Raw genomic sequence first — 14,688 nt, 5'->3', positions numbered from 1 at the left:
GCACAAAGTGGAGGAACAGTGTATCAGGCAGCAGCTCCGGAGAACATGCGTTCAATCTGAAGAAAGGTCCCGACCCGAAACGTCACATATGTTTTTTTTGATAGAGATGCTGCCTGATCCCCTACATTACTTCATCACTTTGTGTCTTATTTGTAAACCAGCGCCTACAGTTCCTTGTTCCGACATGTTAATCTAAATCCGTATTTTTTTATATTAACATTTTATTTGTGTTTCAGATTCAAGGAGCAGCTTGTTAAGGAGAATCTGGTCCTAGACTCTCCCACTAGTGGAGACATCCTCTCCACATCGATTACCCCTCTCCCCCCCCCACAGTAAATAGTCAGGGCAGCAAAGGGCGAACACACAGTAGAACAATCAGAATACTTCAGTTTAGCTGAAGTTTATTGTCACGTGTACCGAGGTACAGCAAAATGCTTTTTGTTGTGTATTGCGTCAACTACAAGATTACAATCGAGCCGTCCACAGTGTACAGACACAGGATAAAGGGAATAACGTTCAGTGCAAGATAAAGTCCAGTAAAGTCTGATTCAAGTAATCCGGGGGTCTCCAATGAGCCCTTTGGCTGTGTTGGCCACAGGATGGGTCACATCAGGGCCTCACGGACTGTGACAGTGGCCCAGTTAACAGCAGTAGATTCCCTTCGTCATTGCTTGGCCAGTGCTGACATGTGTAGGATGGTTGACAAAAGTGCTGGAGAAACTCAGCGGGTGCAGCAGCATCTATGGAGCGAAGGAAACGGGCAACGTTTCGGGCCGAAACCCTGAAGGAAATAGGCAACGTTTCGGGCCGAAACCCTGGAGGAAATAGGCAATGTTTCGGGCCGAAACCCTGGAGGAAATAGGCAACGTTTCGGGCCGAAACCCTGAAGGAAATAGGCAACGTTTCGGGCCGAAACCCTGAAGGAAATAGGCAACGTTTCGGGCCGAAACCCTGAAGGAAATAGGCAACGTTTCGGGCCGAAACCCTGAAGGAAATAGGCAACGTTTCGGGCCGAAACCCTTCTGGGTTTCGGCCCGAAACGTTGCCTATTTCCTTCGCTCCATAGAAGCTGCTGCACCCGCTGAGTTTCTCCAGCACTTTTGTCTACCTTCGATTTTCCAGCATCTGCAGTTCCTTCTGAAACAATATGTCGGATGGTTGACAGATTCTAACGAAGGCGTGGGAAGTGAGAGAGTGCGGTGCTTCAACAGGTGAAGGGTTAGGGAGGATGAAGTACACCTGGGAAACAGAATCTCACCTTGCGCATATCTTACAACGTGAGACTTTATCCTTGCATCCACAGCGTGGCCCTGCTCAGGCTAATACCTGTGGAAGTGTTTGGGCTGCTCACCGGTGTGGAGTTCTCCATCGATGTACTGACCGTCCCTCCTGGTGCCCGATGACCCCACACAGTCTCTTGACCACAGAGAGGTGAACTGGGCAGTCATCTCCTGCTGGGTTCCACCGGGCTGAGATGAAGCTCCTGGCAACATTGAGTGATGCTGTTGCTGCCCCTGGCTGCTGTGACATCGATGGGGGAACTCACTCCCTGCTCTGGGTTGACCGCTGGAACCCTCAGAGCCGTTCCAACTGTCGGACTTGAGCGGCAGGGTGGAAGTGTGGCCCGAAATGCCCCCCGACATCTGGGCAGGTTTGCAGGACGAACTTTGCAAAGAGCCATAAACTGAAAGGTGGCCACTCTGATGCTCCAGGCCATGCAAACTGAGTTTAGAGACAAGAGGTTTTCCAATACTCACAACTTTCTTCTCTTCTATGGCCTCATCCATACCTTTGTACAGATATTGCAGGCAGATGGAAAAGCTCAGCGCTGTCTGCAGAACATTATGGGGAGAACAAAGAAACAGCTCATGTTACTTATGTGATCTTGTCTCCAACTTTCCCTTCCTTCCTGCCACAGAAGGTAGTTGAGGCCAGTTCATTGGCTATATTTAAGAGGGAGTTAGATGTGGCCCTTGTGGCTAAAGGGATCAGGGGGTATGGAGAGAAGGCAGGTACAGGATACTGAGTTGGATGATCAGCCATGATCATATTGAATGGCGGTGCAGGCTCGAAGGGCCGAATGGTCTACTCCTGCACCTATTTTCTATGTTTCTATGTTTCCTCTCGAACGTTATTTGATTTGTCGTCAAATCAAAGTCTACCGCCTTGTGCACTAGTGTTGTGAGCGACTGGTACAATGACAATCCTGGTTGCAGCAGCTTCACAGGCACTGAGTTAAACAATGCACAAAAACATACACGTTACAAAAGAGCAGTGACCGAGTTGTTCAGTTTCAGTTGTGATTATTGTCACGTGTACCGAGGTACAGTGAAAAGCTTCTGTTGCGTGCTATCCAGTCAGCAGAAAGACAATACATGATTACAATCGAGCTATTTACAGTGTATAGATACATGATAAGGGAATAACGTTTAGTGCAAGGTAAAACCAGCAATGTCCGATCAAAGATAGTCTGAGGATCACCTTGATTGTATTGCAGTGACAGAGTTGATGGTATTGATCAAGGACAGCTCCATTTGATGGGCCGAATGGCCTTGCTGCTTGTCATAAGGAAATGCATGAGATGCATGGTGTAGCGAGGCGCATGGATTGAGGGGTTGGATGCTCACCCGCAGCTTCTGCAGACCACTGAGCCTGGTGTAGAGACACTGCTCTGGAAACGTGAAGCTGTTGAAGGAGAAGAGTACGCTGCCCGTCTCCTCAGGACACCCCTTGTTGGTGTGTTTCAGGTTCACATCCAGGTCCTACCATTCAGAAAGCAAAAGAGGAAGGTCATAGAGTCTTACAGAGTAGAAACAGGCCCTTCGGCCCAACATGCTCACACCGGCCGACATGCCCCACCTACCTGCCTCAATTACCTCCCCCAGCTGCTCGTTCCATACACCTACCACCCTTTGCGTGAAAAAGTCATATCATAGTGAAAGAGCATAGATAGGGCAGCACAGTGGCGCAGCGGTAGAGTTGCTGCCTCTCAGCGCCAGATATACAGGTTCGACCCTGACTACGAGTTGCACCTACTCCTGCACCTATTGTCTATTGTCTATTGAGTGCTGTCTGTATGGAGTTTGTACTTTCTCCCTGTGACCTGTGTGAGTTTTCTCTCGATGATCCGGTTTCCTCCCACACTCCAAAGGTGTACAGGTTGTAGGTTAATTGGCTTCTGTAAAATTGTCCCCAGTATGTGGGATAGTGCGGGTGTACAGGTTGGTGCGCCATCAGTGAACCAAAGGGCCTGTTTCCACACAGTATCTCTAAAGTCTAAAGAAACAGGTCTTTCAGCCCAGCAAGTACACACTGATCATCAAACTCCCATTTACACGAATCCCATATTAATATGTTGTTGAAACAAAGAACTGCAGATGCTGGTTTATACCAAAGATATACAAAGTGCTGGAGTAACTCAGCAGGTCAGGCAGCATCTCTGGAGGAAAAGGATGGGTGACGTTTCTGGTTGAGAGCCTTCTTCAGTTTAATATGTTGACCAGATAAATATGTAGTTATTTAATGAACTGGAACGCTGGCTTCAGGTTGATAGTTGCTTGGAGGCAACAATGTTTCAGGCTGCCTTTCCATCACATTTACCCTCTCCACGTTTGATCACTCTTTGTGTGAAACATATTGACTTCTCTAACTTCACGTAACCCTTGCTTTCCCTCTCTCTCCGTCCCCTCTCCCTTCCCAGATCTCCCACCAGTCTGACTGTCCTTGATTACATTTTATCTCTGTTTACTTTGTTGTCACCTTCCCCAGCTAACAATGATCCTTGATCTCCATACTCTTTGCCTCATTTTGACACCTTACACCTCCTTACATCTGGATCTCCCTCTCCCCTGACTCAAACTGAAGAAGGGTCTCAGCAGAAACGTCAACCATTCCTTCTATCCAGAGATGCAGTCTGTCCCGCTGAGTTACTCCAGCATTTTGTGTCTATCTTTGGTTTAAACCAGCATCTGCAGTTCCTTCCTACACACACCTGCCCCAGGCCACTGTGGTTGGCTGCCATGCACCACCTCACCCACCCACAGGTACCAGTTGCTGTCACCAGGTGGCAGTGAAGCTGGCCTTTCCCCCACTTAACCCACAAGCTCTGAAGCCGATTGCAGCCTTAATTCCTCCTCAGCCTAGAAACAGCCACCTCAGCACAGAGCGGATGAATGCCGGCCCTGCTGCTCCCTGTGTCCACCTCAGTGTTCCCCCTCTGCTGGACAATCGAGGGCCGAGCAAACTGCCAAGAGTTGCCCCTGCTTGAATCATGAGAGACAAGGGTGAAGAAGGGTCTCCACCCGAAACGTCACCCATTCCTTCTCTCCAGAGATGCTGCCTGTCCCGCTGAGTTACTCCAGCACTTTGTGTCTATCCTTGGCATAAACCAGCATCTGCAGTTCTTTGTTTCAACAACATATTAATATGGGATTAGTGTAAATGGGATGTTGTTGATCAGTGTGTACTTGCTGGGCTGAACGACCTGTTTCTTTAGACTTGAGAGATGCCGCGTGGAAACAGGCCCTTTATGTCTATCTTCGGAGTCACGAGTGTTTGGCTAAATCTTGCAGATGTTTTAGTGGCGCAGCGGTAGAGTTGCCACCTTACAGCAAATGCAGAGCCAGGAGACCCGGGTTCGATCCTGACGACGGGTGCTGTTTGTACGGAGTTTGCGCGATCTCCCCGTGACCTGCGTGGGTTTTCTCTGAGAACTTTGGTTTCCTCCCACACTCCAAAGACGTACAGGTTTGTAGGTTAATTGGCTTGGTAAATGTAAAAATCATCCCTAGTGGGTGTAGGATAGTGTTAATGTGCGGGGATCGCTGGTCGGGTTGGACCCGGTGGGCCGAAGGGCCTGTTTCCGCGCTGTATCACTAAACTAAACTAAAGTTTAACTTTGGTAGACAAAAGTGCTGGAGAAACTCAGCAGGTGCAGCAGCATCTATGGAGCGAAGGAAATAGGCAAGGTTTCGGGCCGAAACCCTTCTTCAGACTGTTTAGATTTGGCCCACCCAGTTCACGCTATCATAGAACATAGAAAATAGGTGCAGGAGGAGGCCATTCGGCCCTTCGAGCCAGTACCGCCTATCCTGCGCACCAGGGGCAATTTACAGAAGCCAATTCACCTACAAACCTGCAAGTCTTCAGAATGTGGGAGGTAACTGGTGCACAGATGAAACCCAGAGACAGCATTGAAATTCCATACAGACCACACCCGTGGCCAGGATCGAACCAGCATCTCAGGCACTGCAAGGAAGCAAGCAGTTGTACCGTTGCTCCACAGTGACACCTTGTTAAGGCAAGCCACGTTTACGTGATTGCTCCCACACAGTGCGAGTTTACACGAACGTGTTTAAGAAGGAACTGTAGATGCTGGAAAATCGAAGGTAGACAAAAGTGCTGGAGAAACTCAGCGGGTGCAGCAGCATCTATGGAGCGAAGGAAATAGGCAACGTTTCGGGCCGAAACCCTGAAGGAAATAGGCAACGTTTCGGGCCGAAACCCTGAAGGAAATAGGCAACGTTTCGGGCCGAAACCCTGAAGGAAATAGGCAACGTTTTGGGCCGAAACCCTGAAGGAAATAGGCAAACGTTTCGGGCTGAAACCCTTTCGGGTTTCGGCCCGAAACGTTGACTATTTCCTTCGCTCCATAGATGCTGCTGCACCCGCTGAGTTTCTCCAGCATTTTTGTTTACACGAAGGTGCCGATTACAGAGTGAATGGTGCTTCAAAAAGGTTGACGATAAGACTTGTTGTTGCTTACCTCCGAAAAGTCCGTCAGTCTGGCTTCACATTGAATTATGTGCTGAGGAGTTTGAACTATGCTGGCATAAATGATCATAATGTTGGAAAACTCTGCCGCAAATCCCAGGCGAATCAAGGCTCCACATTCGAACTGGACGAACTTGCTCTCTGGTAGAACTGCAAAAAACAGCGCCGGTGAGGACTAGGAATAAACCAATCTCGTGTATACAGGATTCACATTTTCTAACCACAACCTAAGTTTAAGTCCATGTTCTCATTATTATAATCATAGTGGAAACAGGCCCTTCGGCCCAAATTATCTACACCTGCCAACATGTCCCAGCTACAATAGTCCCACCTGCCTGCATTTGGCTTAGTGTAAGGGACTATTGCAACGTTTAAGAAACATTTAGACAGGTACATGGATAGGACAGGTTTAAAGGGATACGGGCCAAACGCAGGTAGGTGGGACAAATGTAGATGGGGCATGTTGGTCAGCATGGGCAAGTTGGGCCGAAGGGCCTGTTTCCACCTTGTATGACACTCTCATAATCATACTTTATTAGCCAAGTATGTTTTGCAACATACGAGGAATTTGATTTTCCGTACAGTCATACCAAAAAAGAGCTCTAACTAGCTTTCAACTTTCAAGATACTTTCAGATCAGGAAGGTTCCAGATTCCTGGCACAGTTGGGTCAGCAGTAGGGTTGGGGAATGTGAAGCCAGGCAGAGAGTGGGTCTGGTCAGAGCATCATTGACCATCGTGGAGATACCCTGCAACATTCAGTATGGACGTCCAGTCTGATCAATGGCCATTTGGGCAAGACATGGGAGAACATCTCTACAGGTACCTTCCCTTGTCAATGACATTCAAATGGAGATAGGCAATGGAAACTCAGGGGAAGTTCCGTTAAAACCAATACCAGACTGGGATGAAACATTCAGTTTTATAAACGGTAAACTAGTCTAGACAAACTGGCGCAGTTTCAGATGGTGCACCTTCTCTCACCATTGGCCTTAGCCCACTGTAGGTTTCTGGCTGAAAACTCATCGTAACGATGCGGTGGCTGAATGCTGTCCGTCAGCGACCTCCTCTCTGACAGGCTGCTTCGTATCTCCAGTGCCTGCTTCCCCTTCGTCAGCTCACATCTCCCCATATCTGAAATCATAAACGGTCACTGCCTTTGTTAACTCACTCATGCAGTTCGTTGGCCTTCTCAACACCAGGGGATGCTGGACACAGAGTGCTGGAGTAACGCAGCGGGTCAGGCCACGTCTCTGGAGATAAAGGATGGGTGGGTGACAAGGATGTTTCGGGTCGGGACAAGTCTTACTGTCTGTACGGAGTTTGCACGTTCTCCCCGTGACCGCGTGGGGTTTCTCCGGGTGCTCTGGTTTCCTCCCAGATTCCAAAGACGTGCAGGTTTGTTGGTTAATTGGCTTCTGCAAATTGTCCCTAGTGTGTAGGGTAGTGCTAGTGCATGGGATGACCGCTGGTCGGCACGGACTCGGTGGGTCGAAGGGTCTGTTTCCGTGCTGTATCACTAAACTAAACTAAACTGAACTGAACTGAACTGAACTGAACTACACCAAACGATGTCTTTAATGCCGTGTCCTCCTCCATTGTGATGTTGTCCATGTGGGGACCACAGTGAATGGACTTGCCTGAAGCAAAGGTGAAGCCAATGTAGTTACACATGGTGAGGGGCTCCACCTGCTGGAAACGGGTGGGATTTTATTAATAGATATACATAACTTGAATGGGGGACAATTCAATATGAATTCCAGTCACATTCCTCCCTCTGTCCCATGCCCATCTATGTGTTCCTCATGCAGCTGTCCAGGTTCATGTTAGACAATAGACAATAGGTGCAGGAGTAGGCCATTCGCCCTTAGAGCCAGCACCACCATTCAATGTGATCATGGCTGTTGTTTCCGCTATAACCTTTCACTCTGGAAGTGAAATCCATAGGATCAGGGCCCTTAAAATATTCCTCCTGCTCTCTGACTGAAAGAGTCATAGAGAGTCATAGAGTGACACAGCGTGGAAACAGGCCCTTCAGCCCAACTTGCCCACACCGGCCAACATGCCCCATCGACACCAGTCCCACCTCCCTGCATTTGACCATATCGACCTGTTGCGACCACATCGGCACGTGAAGCCTGTATGGTCATGAGTAGTCGCCCAGAGAGTCGAAATCTTTTTCTGGTCGCCGTTGGATTTTCAACATGTTGAACTGACCCGCTGCAACTATGACGGGTGCCGGCAAGTCGCCGAAAAAATTGTGTAAGTGGGACAGGCCGTTAAGGAAGAGAGTTCGAGAGGGAGGGAAGTCACACAAGGATCCATGCAAAAATAGCAAGAAATGGACTTCCAAGGTTTCCAACTGAAAACGTCACCCATCCTTCTTCTCCAGAGATGCTGTCTGACCTGCTGAGTTACTCCAGCAGTTTGCATCTATCTGCTGGGTGGCACGGTGGCGCAGCGGTAGAGTTGCTGCCTCATACGCGCCAGGGACCCGGGTTCGATCCTGGCTACGGGTGATGTCTGCGCAGAGTTTGCACGTTCTCCCCGTGACCGCGTGGGTTTTCCCCGAGATCTTCGGTTTCTTCCCACACTCCAAAGATGTGCAGGTTTGTAGGTTGATTGGTTTGGTATGAATGTAAAATAGTTCCTAGTGTGTGTCGGACAGTGTTAATGTGCGGGGATCGAAGGATCGAACCCGGGTCTCTGGCGTTGTGAGGCAGCAACTGTTATCGTGAAGCCACCGTGCCGCCCAGTGAAGTGTAGCAGTTCCAAATAGGAAGGTTGACGGTGTACCTCGTGGAACAATGACCACCACATTAACACCCTGGGTGGTGGATATTTGATCTTTGCGCAGATCTAAACGCACCTTCTGCCACTTTATCCAGCAGCACGGTGACCTTCTCATCCTCCAGCAATCGCTTCTTCAGAAAACTCATGAAGATCCCGTTCGTTAGCTCCCCCTGGCTAATTTCATACGCCTCTGCATCGGGACACCTGCAACATATAACACACACACACACATTATAACATTTATAGTGTATAAAATCGTGAGAGGAATAGATCGGGTAGATGCACAGTCTCGTGCCCAGAGTAGGGGAATCGAGGACCAGAGGACATAGGTTTAAGGTGTTGGGGAAAAGATTTAACAGTTAAACAGGTACATGGATAGGACAGGTTTGGAGGGATATAGACCAAATGCAGGCAGATGGGATTAGTGTAGCAGGGGCATGTTAGCCAGTGTGGGCAAGTTGGGCCAAAGGGACTGTTTCCACACTGTATCACTCTATGACTCTATGACAGTAACAAGTGATGGAATAAGCAGAACGAGTGATTAATGGCCGGTTTAGGCCCTGCTACAGCATCCCACATCCTCATGTACATTACATGCATTTCTTCACAGCTGTTATCAGGCAACTGAACCATTCTATCACCAACTAGGGAGTGGTCCTGACCTCCCCCCTCCTCATGAAACCCCAGTTGTTAATGCCAATAAACAGCCAAATAATGACTTCTTAAAGTTTGATTGTTGTTGTAATGCAGGGAGCAGGGGAGACAATTTCCACCCAGATGACTTTGAGAAAAAGTCAAGATGAGTTCTTTCTATTGTTCCAATCAATATTAAAGTCTCAATCAAAATCTGTAATGAAAAAAGTGGGTCCTACATTGATGTAGAAAATTATACTCCCAAGAAATAATGAATGACCTTATTAAGGGCGACACGGTATTGTATTGTATTGTATTATATTCAATTTATTGTCATTGTCTCATATTAGAGACAACAAAATGAATTTTCCTTACAGTCAAGTATTATTTTTTTTTAAAGAAATTTTTAAATAAATAAATAAAGTTTTAATAAATAGATAAACGATAAATAGATAAATGATAAATAAAACATATTAAAATACAAAAAAAAGCACAAACACAGAAGTCCACAACACAACACAGTGGGACCAAAGTTGAGGAAGGTACCATAGTCCAGCCAGCCTCCCCTCCGATCTTCCCAGATGTTCACCCTCACGGTGGCGCAGAGGTAGAGTTGCTGCCTCACAGCGCCAGGTACCCGGGTTTGATGCTGTCTGTGCGGAGTTTGTACGTTCTCCCCGTGACTTGCGTTGGTTTTCCCCGGGTGCTCCGGTTTCCTCCCACACTCCAAAGACGTGTGTGTTTGTACATTAATTGACTTCTGTAAATTGCCCCGGGTGTGTAAGATATAAAACTAGTGCAGGGGGGATCATTGGTCGGTGTGGGCCGAAGGGCCTGTTTCCACGCTGTATCTCTAAACTAAACTAAAAACTAGCCAGTAAAGTTCTGGGAATACCTTGAGGCCATGAAAGGTAATAGTAGGTAGACAAAGTTGCTGGAGAAACTCAGCGGGTGCGGCAGCATCTATGGAGCGAAGGAAATAGGCAACGTTTCGGGCCGAAACCCAGAAGGGTTTCGGCCCGAAACGTTGCCTATTTCCTTCAGGGTTTCGGGCCGAAACGTTGCCTATTTCCTTCGCTCCATAGATGCTGCTGCACCCGCTGAGTTTCTCCGGCAGTTTTGTCAACCATCCTACATATGTCAGCACTGGCCGAGATGACGAAGGGAATCTACTGCTGTTAACTGGGCCACTGTCAGCACCAAGTCCCTGAGGCCCTGATGTGACCCATCCTGTGGCTAACACTGCCAAAGGGCTCATTGGAGACCCTCGGACTACTTGAATCAGACTTTACTGGACTTCAACGTTGCCTATTTCCTTCGCTCCATAGATGCTGCTGCACCCGCGGAGTGTCTCCAGCACTTTTGTCTACCTTCGATTCCCCAGCATCTGCAGTTCCTTCTTGAAAGATAATAGTCATTCTTTTACTAGTGCAAGAACTGTAGTCAATGTTACCGCTGTAAAATAGCAGCTCTATAAAATACTTTAAGCTGGCAGGCTGGTTAAAGCTACAGAAGACAAAGAAAAGGAGACATACTTACGTGGCGTAGCCATAAACGATATTTGCTGTGACTCTCAATGCTTCCATTTGTGGAATGATTTCATCATGCATGTTCCTGAACAGATAAAGTGGGGAAGGAGTGACTCTTGTTACATTTATAAAACCTCTGGACCCAGCTTTACTTTCTTGGCTTGTTCTGTTACCAGAATATTGTACTCTATAAAGTCATTGGTTTTGTTATTTAATGCCTCACGCTCACACAACCTCCCCTCTTTGCTCTTTCTTTCTAAAGGTCTCAAGCCCTTGGTTGTGGAAACCATCCATCACATCAATCACAATCATTCCTCTGACAATGATCATCTCTCAACCCTCACTGACCCACCAAGGTGACCACCGTCTACTGTGATCATCTCACCAACGTGACCACCCCTCACCAATGTGACCATCTCACCAACGTGACCATCTCACCAACGTGACCATCTCACCAACGTGACCTTCTCACCAACGTGACCATCTCACCAACGTGACCATCCGTCACCACCGTGACCATCCCTCACCAACGTGACCATCTCACCACCGTGACCATCCCTCACCAACGTGACCACCCCCCACCAACATGACCATCTCACCAACGTGACCATCTCACCAACGTGACCATCTCACCAACGTGACCATCCCTCACCAACGTGACCATCTCACCAACGTGACCATCTCACCAACGTGACCATCTCACCAACGTGGCCATCTCACCAACGTGACCATCTCACCACCGTGACCATCTCACCAACATGACCATCTCACCACCGTGACCATCCCACCAACGTGACCATCCCTCACCAACGTGACCACCCCCCACCAACGTGACCGTCTCACCAACGTGACCATCTCACCAACGTGACCATCTCACCAACGTGACCATCTCACCAACGTGACCATCCCTCACCAACGTGGCCATCTCACCAACGTGACCATCTCACCAACGTGACCATCCCTCACCAACGTGACCATCTCACCATCGTGACCATCTCACCAACGTGACCATCCCTCACCAACGTGACCACCCCCCACCAACGTGACCATCTCACCAACGTGACCATCTCACCAACGTGACCATCTCACCAACGTGACCACCCCCCACCAACGTGACCATCTCACCAGCGTGACCATCCCTCACCAACGTGACCATCTCACCACCGTGACCATCCCCCACCAACGTGACCATCTCACCAACGTCACCATCTCACCACCGTGACCATCCCTCACCAACGTGACCATCTCACCAACGTGACCATCCCTCACCAGCGTGACCATCTCACCAGCGTGACCATCCCTCACCAGCGTGACCATCTCACCAGCGTGACCATCCCTCACCAACGTGACCATCTCACCAACGTGACCATCTCACCACCGTGACCATCTCACCAACGTGACCATCCCTCACCAACATGACCACCCCCCACCACCGTGACCACCCCTCACCAACATGACCATCCCTCACCAACGTGACCATCCCCCACCAACATGACCACCCCTGTCTGTCCCTGGCAGATTACAGAACATAATTCTCCTTTCCCTCACCTTTTGCGACACATGTCAAGCAGGAATATGTTCAGTCCCGTCTGTTTCTCCTGCATTAACTGCAGAATATTCTGGACACACAGGCAGTGCTCAGAGGTGTAGGAGTACGGAGCGTCGATGGGAACCATGAAACTGTTCCCATAGTTTTCATATCCATGTCCGGCATAGTACAGCAAACCTGCGGAGAAAGCCGATGGCCAAGGCTATTGGATATTTATAACTCTGACTATCAGGATTGATTATCATGGATGGCACCAAGGGCCACAGACGGCTGTGGAGGCCAAGTCAGTGGATATTTTTAAGGCAGAGATAGACAAATTCTTGATTAGAGCGGGTGTCACGGGTTATGGAGAGAAGGCAGGAAAATGGGATTAGGAGGCAGGGATCAGCCATGATTGAATGGCGGAGTAGACCCGATGGGCCGAATGGCCTAATTCCAGTCCTATAACTTGTGACCTCGTATAGACGCATCTAATCTCCCACACGCACATATCCCATACACACGTAAAAACCGTTCTAACCCAGTCATCCCACACATACCTAACCCCACCTACCCTTCCCAACACTGGCCCACACACACCCACTCCCCTCACAGCACAAGCACTAGCACCTGCTTTTGGAAAAGCGAGGGGGGGTTGGATGTACGAGGGGTGTTGGTTGTATGAGGGGGGGTTGGATGTACAAGGGGGGGTTGGATGTACGAGGGTGGTTGGATGTACGAGGGTGGGTTGGATGTACGAGGGTGGGTTGGTTGGACGAGGGGGGGTGGGATGTACGAGGGGGGGTTGGATGTACGAGGGTGGGTTGGATGTACGAGGGTGGGTTGGTTGGACGAGGGGGGGTGGGATGTACGAGGGGGGGTTGGTTGTACGAGGGTGGGTTGGATGTACGAGGGGGGGTTGGATGTACGAGGGTGGGTTGGTTGGACGAGGGGGGGTGGGATGTACGAGGGGGGTGGGATGTACGAGGGTGGGTTGGATGTACGAGGGTGGGTTGGTTGGACGAGGGGGGGTGGGATGTACGAGGGTGGGTGGGATGTACGAGGGTGGGTTGGATGTATGAGGGGGGGTTGGATGTACGAGGGTGGGGTTGGATGTACGAGGGGGGGTTGGATGTACGAGGGGGGTGGGATGTACGAGGGTGGGTTGGATGTATGAGGGGGGGTTGGATGTACGAGGGGGGGTGGGTTGTACGAGGGTGGGTGGGATGTACGAGGGTGGGTTGGATGTATGAGGGGGGGTTGGATGTACGAGGGGGGTGGGATGTACGAGGGGGGGTTGGATGTACGAGGGGGGTGGGATGTACGAGGGTGGGTTGGATGTATGAGGGGGGGTTGGATGTACGAGGGGGGTTGGATGTACGAGGGTGGGTTGGATGTATGAGGGGGGGTTGGATGTACGAGGGGGGTTGGTTGTACGAGGGGGGTGGGATGTACGAGGGGGGGTTGGATGTACGAGGGGGGGGGTTGTACGAGGGGGGAGGGTTGTACGAGGGGGGGTGGGTTGTACGAGGGGGGGTTGGATGTACGAGGGGGGGGGTTGTACGAGGGGGGGGGGGTGGGTTGTACGAGGGGGGTGGGTTGGACGAGGGGGGGAGGGTTGTACGAGGGGGGGTGGGTTGTACGAGGGGGGGGGGTTGTACGAGGGGGGGTGGGTTGTACGAGGGGGGTGGGTTGTACGAGGGGGGGGGGGTTGTACGAGGGGGGTGGGTTGTACGAGGGGGGGGGGGGGTGTGTACGGGGGGGGGGGTGGTACGAGGGGGGGGGGGTTGTACGAGGGGGGGGTTTGTACGAGGGCGTGGTTGTACGAGGGTGGGTATGGATGTACGAGGGGGTGGGGTATGTTATGATGGGGGGGTGCGTGTAGAGGGGGGGGTTGGATGTACGAGGGGGGGGGATGTACGGTGGGGGTGGGAGTGTAAAGGGGGGGGGGAGGGTTGTACCGAGGCGGGGGTGTGTATGTAGAGGGGGGGTGGGTTGTAAGAGTGTGGGTTGGATGTACGAGGGGTGGGTGGATGTACGAGGGGGGGTGGGGTTTGTAAGGGGTTTGGGGAGGTGTTGATACGAGGGGGCGGTTTGTTGTACGAGGGGGGGGGGTTTACGAGGGTGGGTTGGATGTACGAGGGGGGGACTGAAAGAGGGGGGGGGGTTGTCGAGGGTGTTGATGTAGAGGGGGGTGGGATGTACGAGGGGGTGTGGGTTGTACGAGGGTGGGTTGGGATGTACGGAGGGGGGTGGGATGTACGAGGGGGGTGGGGTGTACGACGGTGGGTTGGATGTACGAGGGGGGTGGGATGTACGAGGGGGGGTGGGTTGTACGAGGGTGGGTTGGATGTACGAGGGGGGTGGGATGTACGAGGGGGGGGGGGTTGTACGACGGTGGGTTGGATGTACGAGGGGGGTGGGATGTACGAGG

At 50.6% G+C, this 14,688-nt stretch overlaps 1 protein-coding gene across 1 annotated transcript in view; it reads right to left on the bottom strand.

Annotated features, from left to right (window-relative positions):
* Nucleotides 1–1,079: 1,079 nt before the first annotated feature.
* LOC116989639 (mucosa-associated lymphoid tissue lymphoma translocation protein 1-like) overlaps nt 1,080–14,688 on the bottom strand; it is a 32,031-nt gene continuing 18,422 nt past the window's right edge. Inside the window, exons 11-17 of the mRNA XM_033047206.1 lie at nt 12,275–12,452; nt 10,737–10,811; nt 8,641–8,768; nt 6,756–6,905; nt 5,765–5,922; nt 2,628–2,762; nt 1,080–1,832 (exon numbers count right to left, since the gene is read on the bottom strand). Coding sequence (XP_032903097.1) covers nt 1,320–1,832; nt 2,628–2,762; nt 5,765–5,922; nt 6,756–6,905; nt 8,641–8,768; nt 10,737–10,811; nt 12,275–12,452 — 1,337 coding nt within the window. The 3' untranslated portion in view covers nt 1,080–1,319. The remainder of the gene's footprint in view (nt 1,833–2,627; nt 2,763–5,764; nt 5,923–6,755; nt 6,906–8,640; nt 8,769–10,736; nt 10,812–12,274; nt 12,453–14,688) is intronic.

This window comes from Amblyraja radiata, chromosome 29, assembly GCF_010909765.2.
Source record: "Amblyraja radiata isolate CabotCenter1 chromosome 29, sAmbRad1.1.pri, whole genome shotgun sequence".
NCBI lineage: Eukaryota > Metazoa > Chordata > Chondrichthyes > Rajiformes > Rajidae > Amblyraja > Amblyraja radiata.
This window is presented reverse-complemented; position numbering and strand designations above follow the sequence as displayed.